Here is a 14,035-nt window from a genome sequence, read left to right as displayed (position 1 = left end):
TCACATTAAGTTTTTTTTTTTTCTCTACGATATATAAGAACATGGGATAGAAGGGAAGAAATAATATTTTTTCCTTTTATATGGTTATTTGTAAAAACTATATTTTTTACATTTAGTTAAAAATAATTTTTTTAGTTAGAGGAATAAATATCTTTATGAGAAAATATCATTTTTTAAAATTTTCTTTCATATTTCTCCTATACAAAATAACTTTAAAAAATTATTTATTTTATATGCTCATTCTTTCTTTCAATCAATCTCCATTTCCATTTTTTTATAGTTTAAAAATCTTTTTTAATGCTCAACTATAGAGTGGTTATCTGCCATTTTTAAACTTTTCTTTTGCGTATCCTACTACATTTTTGTCAGAAGTTTTCTTTATTTGCTTACAGAGAGTTCTGCATGGAAGGTAAGCATTTTACATGAATGTAATGGCCGATGTAAACATTACACCGAAAATAAATAGAATAAGAAAAAAAAAACGCCACATTCAGAGAGATTAAAATGAAAAATTGTTATATTGAAAAAAAAAGCATATTTAATTTGAGACTTGTCCATCATCAACACACCAATCAGAAACTCTACACCACCTATACATATTTTCTTCAATTACCATAATCGTGAAACATCAAGTGATAAACCCTCAAGCTACCCAAATTTTATAAACTTACTATGGTTATAACACCATTTTCAAAATACAAACCTGAATCATAAAGATATACACATTACTCTGTCCATTGATACAACTACAAGCTAAATCTATTTTTGTTAAATCCCCAACTAAAACCACAAAACCTCTATTGCCCTCAAGACACCATTGTCAAAGCTACCACTTTGTGATTATAGATTATTAGATTCATAGCTTGCATGCATTAGAATTTAGAAACCACCATTGCCTAGAACTTTGCCTCCCTCAACTTCGTGGCCCTGGATATAAGCCTTCACATTACACATTGCATCTAAATTCATCCATTTTATTTGTCAACACCATAATTCATCCTTAAACATCACTAAATAATAACACCATTACCACGCGCTCCTGATAAATTTCGTCTTTATCTCTGTCATCATAGATCATATTTGATTGATTTTTGAGTAGAAAAGTCATCTAATCTCATCAACCTATTTATAAATTCAAATCCAATCTAATTCAAACTAAATTTAAACTGGTTTAAGTTGATTTTTTTTTAAGTGAGCAAATCGTTAAGATGTTTTATATTGATTAGGAATAGAGCCAAAATATTCCTTATAAAGGGATAAAATGATACTCTTTCTATGAGTTAACTTTTAAGAGTGAATTAAGTACAAAATTTTAAAAAGATATTAGAGTCTCTTCAAATTTGGACTATCTCAAAGTTTATTCCTTTTAACTTTTAACAATAAGTTAGGCATAAGTTTCTTAACATAAATAAACCTGAAATTTATAATAAATATAATAAAAACTTGTTGAAAATATTTCATTTTACAAGTTATAAAATAGTTGATGTTGATAAAACTCATTTTTGACTCAAGATATTAATGTTATTAACGTATCTTCTACCTGTATGTTCATTAAAACATATTTCTTTATAATACACTTTCCGTAAATAGGTGTAAACTAGGTACTTAGCTCGCACAGCACGTGGGTATGCTAATTTTTTAATTTTAAAAAGTTTCATGATTATTTACAAAATTTAAAATGTAAAAAAATATATTTCTCTTTTGTCTTGAATTTAACTATTGTTTAAGATATTTTTATTTCAATTTTGAAATTATATTTAGATGCCTTGAAAAAGGAATGTAAAATTAGCCAAAAAATAATTTAGGTGAATATTAATGCAAATATAAGTTAAGGTAATTTAGTGATAAGATTGATGAAGAAAATAAAATAAGAAAATTATTTATATTTTTAGCAATATAAAATCCTAATTTTGGTTTCTTGTAAAAGATAAAATTTTTACATTTTTCGAAGTTCAAAAAAATTGAAAGAAATTATTAAATGTTGATGTCAAAATAATGAGAATTCTGTAGAATAATTTTTATTTTCATTATTTATAATAGAAGAATGGTCAAGAGAATGAACAACATTTATGGTTCTACGAGGGTACTATTTATCGTAAAAGCTTTCTAATTTTGATTCGTTATATTTGGTTCAATTTGATTAAAAAATTTGATTTATCACATATATATATATATATATATATTATTTTTTTATTGAAAAGGATTGATTTTTCTTAAATAGAATTTATAGGTGAGTCAGGTAGTGGGTTCAAGTCGAATGTTTTATTAAAAATGGAATTTTTGTGTGAAACAAAATTGTGTTTAAAAGTAGTCGTTTGTCTTAAAAAATATTTATAAAGATAGAGTTTTAGACTAGTCTATTAAAAATAAATAAATCCCAAATATGTATTTACTTCATCCAGATATAGCACTTTTCTTTTTGTTTTAATCATTCGTTTGTTAATTTAATTTCTACGCCAACATCCATTAGATTTACCTATGATGCTTGATGTAACTATTATTCGAAAGACATGTTTTATATATGATAATTCTAATACATTAATAAAATAAAAATATAGTATTCAAAATAGTATACTAATGAATATTTCTTCTACAAGATAAATAGATAATACCATGAACTAAGTTAAAATTTCTCTATTTTATTCAGATTTGAATTCTCTGAAATAAAATAAAAACATAAGAGTTTATTTATCATTAACTTTAAGTCTGTTATATTTATAAAATAGTTTAATTTGAATTAAAGATGGATAAGATAATACTCTCATTTTATACATTCTTTCACTTTAGATAAATTCAATCTATTTTATCAATATGAAAATATATAAATAAACATCTCAATACTTTTTTTAGTATTTTGTATTATTTGAGAATTTAGAAGAAAAAAAGAATGAAAAATTAATTTAAAAAGTAAGAGAATGGAAAGAAAAGGAGAGAAAAAGTTAAACTCTTCTCGTTTAAATGCTAAAAAATTTCTAAAATAAAAAAAAATAAAAAAGAACAATTTAAAGTTATTTATTATTTTAAAATTCTAAAAAAAATTCTTAAATGTCCCCGTTTTTTTCCCCTTCTTCTCTAAATTAAACTTGCTAATAAAGTCTTAAAAAAATTGGTATCGTAAGAGATGGTTTTCTTGAGTGTACGTCAAATCCAATTTAATACAGAAAAACTGTGAAAATAAACAAAAAAGAATATGTAAACAATAGTTCATTAGTTAAGAGCTAAATTATACGCCATGATTCACTCAATTTTTGTAAGAGATTTGGCCTATCCTCTAAGTATACGTCCTACTCATAACCAACTCAATTACCATCTGCTTCTTCTACAATATTGCCTTCTCCATGATTTAAATATCAAATTTACATCCCTAAGCCTTACTGATAAAGTTGTTTGATATAAATTATTTTTTCCTTGATAATAAATAAATCGTATGTTAGATTATATATGTTTCCCTATAATGAACATCTCATGATATTTTAGGAACTGTCTCTCATGGTAGCCAATTGTGATTTGTGACATCAAACACAGTCTTTTGGATGTTTCATGATAATGACTGAAGAGCTAAAAATAAGGTATAGGTATGGTTTCAAATCAAACATAGAAGCGGTTTTTAGGATCGTGTTTGCTCAAATAATGCACGCATCAAGGCTTGAAAAGAACTAGGATACCACATATCACCCCTTCAAAGATTCTCATATGTGTTTTGGATGAGTCAGTCAACACTGGAAAGGACAAAATGCCTGAAGATTTATTTTCATGGTTCCTTAAATTATTTGTGCTGATTTTGGAAAATGTTTACTCAAGTTCATAATTAAATTTACTAATCATTCATTTGTTGTTATGAGTCTTGGCTAATTAGTGGGTGCCATTGGCCACATACATATGATATTTTATACATTTCCATTATAAAGACAAATTTTGTATGATTTTGTTATTTAACCTCAGCATCTATTTTTTATTCCAAGCAAAAGGTTGCTTATTTGGTGGGCACTGTCACTTACTGTTGTTATTACTATCAAACAGCAATTTAAGGAGTTTTAAACCACTCAGCAGTTATGTCTGTGACTGTGTTCACAGAACGGCTTTAGAGTTACTCATCAGTGCCCAGTGACACACCAATTTTAGCAGCGCACACCTCAAAGGCTCGAACAGTTTCAACTCTAGTTAAAAATACCACCATGGCCCCCAAACTTTATATATATAAAGAAGTTTTTTATACAAAAATAAGAGACATAAATCTGAATCCTACAAATATATAAATCTGATTATTTATAATGTGATTTAATGATTAAATTTCTCGTTCTCATAAAAAAAATTGTCATTTCACTAGATATGTTGCATATGTATACGTAGAGTGAGGGAATTATAAAAAATAGATTTTATATGTTTAGTTATATTTAATTCTTTGGATTCTAAATTTTTATTTATTTAAATTTAACATTTAATATTTAAAATAAAATTTCCATTGATTTCTCTTTTTCAAAATTCTCAAGTTTTCATCTTTGTTCAAAATCACTATCAATTGAGCTAATTAAACCACGTAATATTCTTTTTTATTCAAAACTTTCCAATCAAAATTTTATACTTTTATCTAAAGTTAAAAAAATATATTTATTCTCTATAAAACTTTAACTTCACATCCTATAAAATTGTTCAACTTTTTAACTTTAAAACCTTTTTTTTATCTGAGTCATGTCATAAATCTTTAATTATTCAAGTAAAAAATAAAGATGTATAAATTTAATGTAGAAGGAATATAATGGAAAATTTAAGTTTAGGTTTCATTTGCATGCCAGGGATATGAATTTGGAAGCTTTTATAAACAATATGGTGTACGATGTGAAATGCTCTGTTCATTCCTGTTGAAACTCCTAACACCTTCAAGTTTAGGAGTAGTCATAATGAGTGGAGCTTTTTATACTGCAACCCAGGTCTTTTTATCATTACATTGTAACATATTCTGTATAAACTATGAAAGCAAGCATCAATGAGTTTTATTTTATTTCATTTTTATAAAAAAACACTAACATTTATGTATGTAATACATGAATGAGGATGGTTATCTTTAATCCTTGGTCCTGATAATGATAATGGAACCTCTACCCCTAGTGTGAATTCTAGTAAAAGATGCCACTGCTTTTCCTGACCAGCCAAAACCTTTGGCAAATTTGCAGGGATGAGTCATAGGATCTTCCACAAGGTGTGGAATTGGCTTTGATGCTGATGGTGTCATGAGAATCTGGTTATTTATATCTTTGAGGGTTGTTTCCGCTTCAACTCCTCCACCCTTCACCAACTCAAATGGGTAAGCAATTCTCTTCCGTTGTTGACCTTCTGGAAACACCATCAGAAAATTAACAAAAATGGACACAAGTGAACCATTATAACTTGGAAAACAAATGCAAGAAATTAGGATGAAGAAGCTGTGGAATAACTAGAAAGTGGTCGTGCTAAATCAAGGGCACTTTTTTAGTTTCAGCAAAAGTGTGTCATAATTGAAACCCAATTAAGATTTATAAACACCCAACTTTGTCACTACTCATTTGACACCTTTCATTTTTTTTCTCTCTCTCCGACGCATCACATCACTCTTCATATTTATCACTTTTCTCTCTCGTTTATTTTCTTATATCTAAGTGTTAGTGTCTACCAAACACATTTTCATCTAACTCACTAGATGCATAGCTCCTCCGAGCAGGATCATGTTTGATAGCAGCTTCATGTGTGTCACTTTGTGGTGGTGATGATGATAGGTTCGTAGCGATGACCTTTTCCTGGTGTGTAAGGCAATAATCTACAAAAGCGATGAGTAGACATCAGTTGTATTGTATATAATGCCAAAATTATAGCATCGGTGGTGTGGTGGGTAGGTTTCATTTCAATTACTATGACTTTATACGATTATTCCACAATCCATATACCAAGTTTTATACACCTTATTGCCACAGAATTTGATAACCATAAACATATTGACAATGGAGTTGCTGAACAAAATCAAGATAGATTGAAAACGATACCAAGGCATACATACCATGAAGTTGTGCTATTGTGGAACATGTTGGAAATTGATCAACCTGATCATCAAAATTACTGAGTTTTCAGTTACAACTAAGGGCTGGGAATAACGAAACTAAGCAAATTGTCTTAGATATAATAATATAAAACCTGAATATATAACCTTTTGATCCTTAGAGCAGGATGGTGACTTTTGCTCCTTGCACTGAATAACCCTGCCAGCAATGGCATCTTCAAGGTACCCAGTTGATGTATCAGATTGAAACCAAGATTCTGGTGTAGGCATAAGCAAATTAAGACCAGAAACAAGTGGAACTAATTAATGGGGTCAATCATTAGCATTATTGAAAATGGAAACAAATGAAGCCCATACAAGTATATTGAAAATCAAAATGCAAATATTATTTATATATATATAGCATGCATACCAAGTGCCAGATCTGAATGAGTGACTCCATTCTCCAATTCCATGGAGTTAGTGCTATCAGAATGCAAGCTGTTATGGTGTAAGTGTGACATAGCGGGAAAGGCTTCTCTTTATGCAATTTGATTGATCATGTTTATAAGGAAAAAGTTTCTTAATCATACAATGGGTGCACACGGAGAGAGAGATAGGAAGAGAAGAAAAAATTAATAAATATAATAAGTAATGTAATGTAATAGGAAAAGAGACAGAGATGAGAGGTGTTGAATTGACGTTGATAATGTTGGGAGTTTTTAAACTTCAGAATTGAGTTTAAAACCCATAATTGAATAAACAAATATATATATATATATATATATATATATAAAGCAATCAGTATAAAAAAAAAAGCCTATATTTTAATTAAAACTTATTTTATTTTAATCTTCAACCAATTAAATTCACTTACTTGCATTCGTACATGTTCGTACCATATTCATTGGAACTAAATAGTATGCATTTCAAAAATAGAACCAAAAGATAAATGAGATAACTTTTAAATATCCCAAAATATTGTTCACAAAACATTCATTAGGAAAATTATCGGATTGGTTCCTTTGAATAGCTAAAATACCCGCCTAATTAACCATGTAAATCAACGTAAATAGGCCATCTAAATTAATTTGTGAATTTTCAGGGTATGTATGGGTACTGTAAAATTTGAAGTCTTGGTACGGTGGCAAGAAGTTTCATGTGTTATTCAGGCACGACAGCTTTATCAGTCTTCAGCCCACACTTTGTGACAAGCATTCCCAAAAGAAGTTTAACCTGAAAAGAATTTAAATCTCACTGTTTACAATATGAACAAGTAGTTTCAATTCTGAAACATTGGTCATCCACAACAAACCAATGAAACTGCATTTTCTTTATGCATTTTCAATTCTGATTTACTCTTATAAATACGAGCCTAAATTGAATAAAGATAAATATGTTTATAACTGAACTGATGTATCACATTCTCCTCAACCCAATCGAACCTGAGGCTACAGCAAATTAACCAACAAATGAAGTTCAAAAAGAATATCTGATATTCCAACCAGATATGCTTCAGCAATTGCTGTCATAAGTGATTCATCCATTTCTTTGCATGTTCTCAAGATCAATGATTCGCCTCTCCATCTGCACATAAAATAGTACAGAGCGAAAAAAATGAATCAGAATATTTGAATTTCTTACTACCAGCTTGATTTACAATGACTTGAAGGAAAATCATGATAAACAAATGTTACTATTGGGATATCAACGCAATGCGGAAAACTGGATCGAATTTAATTGGAAATGAAGAGAAGTAAGAGAATAATGGAAACAAAATTTTAACGTGGGAAAAACTCCAAATCGGAGAAAAAAAACCCACGGACAACGACGAGCAAAATAATTCCACCATGTAAAAGGGAGAGTACAAAAAGTCCTCTAAAATTATGAGGACAAAGAGTAATAAATTACTCTATTTTTTCTCTCAATAAATACTCTCTCAGAATGGAATAAGAGTTACAAAATAACACTCTCAAATTTCTTGTTCTAATCAGTGAATGATCGTTTGGTGTATCATTCAATCGTTCCTACACTGAGTATTTATAGGCAAAGTTTTGTGAAGATTTTCAATATTGCTACAGTAAATTACTGTAGCAATTTTGAAAAAATATGATCGGTGCCTACCAAATGCAAAAATCAAAATCGGTGCCTAACTTTGCAGGAAGGAACGAAAACTGAGACACCCTTTTTGACTAACAATCTCCACCTTGGATCAGTTTTGATAAATTGCTCAACGTCATTTTTCCCCGAAGGGTGTTCAAGTGCTGTAGAGACCAACCAAGTCCAAAAAATGTTGGAACTTGGCCTTTGGAAGAGGCTTAGTAAGCATATCAGCTGGATTCTCAGATGTATAAATCTTCTGAACAACGACTTCACCCTTAGCAACAGTTTCTCGGATAAAATGATGTCTCACATCAATATGTTTTGTCTTGTCATGATAGCGGTTATTCTTGGTCAAGTAAATAGCACTCTAACTATCACAAAACACAGTAAAAACATCATGTGTAAGACCAAGTTCATTAATCAGACCTTTAAGCCAAAGAGCCTCTTTCACACCCTCTGTTGCTGCAACATATTCAGCTTCAGTAGTAGATAATGATGGAAGAGACTGAAGCTGAGCTTTCCAACTAATAGCACAGTTACAGAGAGTAAATATGAAACTAGAAAAAGATCTTCTTTTGTCAAGATCGCCACCATTATCCGAATCAACAAAACCTGTAACTTCAGTTGTTGCATGATTTTTATCGAATACCAAGCCAATATCAGAAGTACCTTTGAGATACCAAAAAATCCATTTTACAGCACTCCAATGATCCTTTCCAGGATTATGCATATACCGACTCACCATGCTAACGGCATATGCTAAATCAGGTCTAGTGCATACCATAGCATACATAAGACTGCCAACAACACTAGCATAAGGAACGCGTGACATACGCTCCATGTCTTCCTCTGTCTCAGAACAAAGGTCAGATGATAACTTGAAATGTGCAGCAAGTGGAGTAGAAACAAGTTTGCAATTAGACATATTAAACATGTCAAGCACTTTCTCAACGTATTTTTGTTGAGATAGGAACAATTTACCAGCTTGACGATCCCTGCAAATCTCCATACCAAGAATCTTCTTAGCTGCACCCAATTCTTTCATCTCAAACTCATTATTGAGTTGAGTTTTTAATTTTCTGATCAGAGACTTGTCACGTGATGCAATCAACATATCATCAACATATAGTAACAAGTATATGTAAGATTCATCAGGAAGTTTTTGAAAATAAATACAGTCGTCATATTGAGTTCTGCAATAACCTTGCCCAATCATAAAGGAATCAAACCTTTTATACCATTGTCTCGGAGCTTGTTTGAGTCCATATAAAGATTTTTTCAATCGGCAGACAAGATGCTCCTTACCAGGAACAATAAATCCCTCAGGTTGCTCCATATAAATTTCCTCTTCCAGCTCTCCATGCAGAAAAGCTGTCTAAACATCAAGTTACTCCAATTCCAAGTCAAATAAAGCAAAAAAAGCAAGCAAAACACGTATGGAGGTATGACGAACAACAGGTGAGAAAATTTCATTAAAGTCAACACCTTCCTTTTGGCTGAAGCCTTTAACAACCAATCGTGCCTTGCATCTAGGATCTTCAACCCCGGGAATGCCGTCTTTCTTCTTATAAACCCATTTGCATTTCAAAGGCCGTTTGCCCTTGGGAAGTTCTGTTAAACTCCAAGTACCATTGTTATGAAGACTTTCAATTTCTTCATTCATAGCCACTAGCTATTTTGAAGAATCAGCACAAGAAACAGCCTCAGTATAACTGGCTGGTTCAATGTCATTATTTATTTCTTGTGCAACAGATAATGCATATGCAATTAAATTATCATCATAAGCATAATTTGCATATCTAGCTGGCTTAGTAATCGTCCTTCTTGGTCTGTTTTGGGCAATGGAATACTCCTCTTCCTGCGGCTGAATTGGAGAAGTGGTAATCTCATCAACATCATCGTCACCACAAATATCAGTGCTAGACTCATTGATAGAAGTAGATGGAACATCAACATTAGGAGTTGTAGATTTCAACTCCAACTCCACCTTCTCGCTAGTACCCTGCAGATTATTAGTACTAGTAGAAGAAATCACAGAAGTTTGTTTTCCAGAAGATAATAAAGCATCCTCATTAAAAGTCACATCTCTACTGAGAATTAATTTTTGTGACTTAGGATTTCATAAACGATATCCTTTAGATTCAGATGCATAACCAAGAAATATGCACTTGACAACTCTTGGAGCTAATTTGCCATCATTGACATGTGCATAAGCAGGACATCCAAAGATTCTCAAATTGGAATAATTAACAGGATTACCTGATCAAATTTCTTCTGGAATTTTGAAATTAAGTGACGAGTGTGGAGAACGATTGACCAAGTAACAAGCAGTTGATACTGCCTCGGCCCAAAATTCACGTCGATACCATAACCTAGCATTTGAGAGCATACAACGAGCTCTCTCAAGTAGAGTCCTGTTCATTCGTTCTGCAACACCATTTTGCTGGGGTGTTCTTGGAATGGTTTTATATCTAGCAATTCCATGATTTGCGCAGAACTCAATAAATTCATCGTCACAGAACTCCAATCCATTATCCGTTCTGAGCTTCTTGATTTTTCTCCCTGTCTGGGTTTCAACAAGAGTTTTCCACTTCTTAAAAGTGGGGAAGGTCTCATTTTTATACCTGAGAAAATAAACTCAAACTTTGCGAGAAAAATCATCAATAATAGTCATCATATAACGGCGTCCTCCATAAGAGGGAACTTTAGAAGGCCCCCAGAGATCATAATGAATATAATTAAGAATACCCTTTGTACGGTGAGTTGTAGTAGAGAAACTTACTTTTTTCTGTTTCCCAAAGACACAATGTTCACAAAACTCCAACTTACCGATACCTTGATTACCAAGGAGACCTTGCTTGCTCAAAAGATGCATGCCTTTTTCACTCACATGGCCCAGGCGCATGTGCCATAATTTGGTGACATCATTATCAGGCATAGAAGAAGATACAGCTGCTGAATCTGTCACAACAGAACCTTGCAAGAAATATAAAGTACCAACTCGGTTAGCTTTCAACAAAACAAGGGCACCTTTTGATACCTTTAGGACTCCACCTTCAGATGAAAATTTGCACCCAAGAGATTCAAGGGTGCCAAGAGAGATAAGATTCCGCTTTAATTCAGGAATAAAGTGAACATTAGTCAGAGTCCTGACAACACTATCGTGAGCCTTGATCTGAATAGTACCTATTCCTTCAACTTTGCATTGGGTATCATTAGCCATTAAGACAATACCACCATTAATTGGTTCAAAAGTGGTAAATAGATCCCTATAAGCACACATGTGGTATGTGCATGCAGAGTCAAGAAGCCATTTATCTTTACTTCTCTTGTCAGAAGAGACAACAGATGCCATAACATCTCCATCAAAATCAGTCTCAATATTAGCAGCTTCAACAGGTTGTTTACCTTTTTCTTTCTTTTGTTTATTTTCTTCTTTTTTCTTTAAGATAAAACAATCAGAAATATCATGCCCATATTTTTTGTAATAACGACAGGTAGTGTTGGATTTTCGTCCCCTAAATTTGGATCTACTCTTTTTGTGACTAGTACTCCCTTTGACTTGAGTTCTACCTCTAGCACTTAGACCCTCACCCTTGTCCTCAGAATGAATTTCAAGATCAAATTTTTCTTTGGACAATAAATTAGATTTAACATCTTCAAAGGATAATGTGTCATTATTACCATACAACATAATTTCTTTGAAGTGTTTGTAGGTAGAAGGTAAAGAGACAACCAACAAAACAGCTTTATCTTCATCATCGATTTTAATATCGATATTTTGTAGATCCATAATAATAGAATTAAACTCATCAAGATGAGATTGAATGGGAATACCTTCTATCATATGGAACGTATATAATCGCTCCTTGAGACGAAGCTTGTTGGCGAGGCTTTTAGTCATATACAAAGTTTCCAACCTTAACCACAATTCCGCAGCGGTGGTTACGTCGGTCACTTCACGTAGAACCTCCTTGGACAAGCAAAGTTGGATTGCTAAAAGAGCCTTTTCATCCAACTCATCCCATTGCTCATCGGTCATGGAAGCCGGTTTTTTTAACTTTCCATCTAAAGCTTTCTTTAATCCGTTCTGAGTAAGAACGGCTCTCATTTGGACTTTCCAAATAGAAAAGTTAATCTTGCCATCAAACTTCTCAATGTCAAATTTTGTAACGGTAGACATTTCCAATTAAATAACAGCTCTGATACCACTTGTTGGGGTATCAACGCAATGCGAAAGACTTGATCGAATTTAATTAGAAATAAAGAGAAGTAAGAGAATAATGGAGACAAAATTTTAACGTGGGAAAAACTCCAAATTGGAGAAAAAAACCCACGGATAATGACGAGCAAAATAATTCCACTATGTAAAAGGGAGAATACAAAAAGTCTTCTAAAATTATGAGGACAAAGAATAATAAATTACTCTATTTTTTCTCTCAATAAATACTCTCTCAGAATGGAATAAGAGCTACAAAATAACACTCTCAAATTTCTTGTTCTGATCAATGAATGATCATTTTCTGGTGTATCATTCAATCGTTCCTACACTGAGTATTTATCGGCAAAATTTTGTGAAAATTTTCAATATTGATACAGTAAATTACTGTAGCAATTTTGACAAAATATGATCGGTGCCTACCAAATGCAAAAATCAAAATCGGTGCCTAACTTTACAGGAAGGAACGAAAACTGAGACACCCTTTTTGACTAACAGTTACTGTCAAATTTCTGTATCTTAGGTTTCTCAACCAAATTAAAAGAAAATTCTCCAATTTATTTGACAACTACAGAAACCAAATATAACCCTCAATTTGAAATTTCTAGACCAAATAAATGTTGATTTAGTGTTTCTCAGTTTGGTTCCTTCATTTCCAATGTTCTGAATTCAGCAAAAGTTAATCATTTCCAAGACCAATCAATACATACTGATTTACAAATTCCCCCCCCCCCCCCCTCCTCCCTAAACGGCACAATTCAAATTATGTATCAACAGTAATTAAAAAATTCAATCCATAATTCGAGCACAACTTGAGAAAATGGTTCACTAAAAGCTTTCTTGAAAATTATTCTTTAGAACTGTCATATTAAGAAGGAGAATTAGTGAATCAGATGCAACATGAAAGACATGAATGATAAGCATTGGCTCTCTTTGCCTTGGTGTCAATTATTCCATGTAGCAACCCAGCTAGCATTGTAAGGCTGCTTTGGGGGTTGTTGATATGCATCTAAAGTTGCATGAAAGAGTTTTTTTACTCATTCTTGTCTTTCATCTCACAAGCATAAAGAAGTTCAGGACATGCACGTCTCACATTCTCTGTGCCAACACTTCAACAGGCAACGAAAAGCAAAATACATCACTTAGAAAATATTGAGAGTAAAAAAGGGAAAGTCAAGTTATACACTTGGCAGTTAGCTCATTACCACTAATGTGATATAAAAAGCATATCAACAATAACAATTTTTAATTTGACAAGGAATGAATCTACAGATTTTCATAAACTAGTGACTGCAACCATGAACAAAACACTAATTTTTTCTTTATTCTGGATATTTCTTTTGTTTGACAGATATATTGTGATAATACAAAGGGGAACCCCAGACACATCTGACATCTCCTTTGAAACCTTAAACAGAGGATGCCTTGACACACAAGAAAGTTTAGTCCTGACATCGTAAAATGTTGGAAAAGAAACTTCAAATTTGATCTACAGTATATTAGAAGATATTTTCTCTATATATTTCAATATATAACAAGGTCAATCAATTGAAATTAATCAATTATACAAGATCTTGGAAGTTTATTTGATTATCAGAACACATTGCTGAGACAAGAAAAGCAAAGTATTTCATTACACAGGTTCCTACTTCCTATTCATACAAACTAAACTTAGAAAGTAAACAAAAAACTGATAGCCAGTGAAA

General features: G+C 31.9%; 1 protein-coding gene across 1 annotated transcript; it reads right to left on the bottom strand.

Annotated features, from left to right (window-relative positions):
- Positions 1-5,062: 5,062 nt before the first annotated feature.
- LOC113874458 lies at positions 5,063-6,531 on the bottom strand. Its single transcript, XM_027512681.1, has 5 exons — positions 6,441-6,531; positions 6,176-6,327; positions 6,029-6,071; positions 5,648-5,791; positions 5,063-5,331 (listed from the first exon to the last, which is right to left on the bottom strand). Exons 1-5 carry the CDS (start codon positions 6,529-6,531, stop codon positions 5,063-5,065), a joined length of 699 nt encoding a protein of 232 aa, XP_027368482.1.
- Positions 6,532-14,035: the final 7,504 nt, after the last annotated feature.

This window comes from Abrus precatorius, unplaced genomic scaffold, assembly GCF_003935025.1.
Source record: "Abrus precatorius isolate BTA unplaced genomic scaffold, Abrus_2018 Scaffold8, whole genome shotgun sequence".
In the NCBI taxonomy this organism is placed as follows: Eukaryota; Viridiplantae; Streptophyta; class Magnoliopsida; order Fabales; family Fabaceae; genus Abrus; species Abrus precatorius.
The sequence above is the reverse complement of the archived record's forward strand: the minus strand, read 5'-3'. Positions and strand labels throughout refer to the sequence as shown.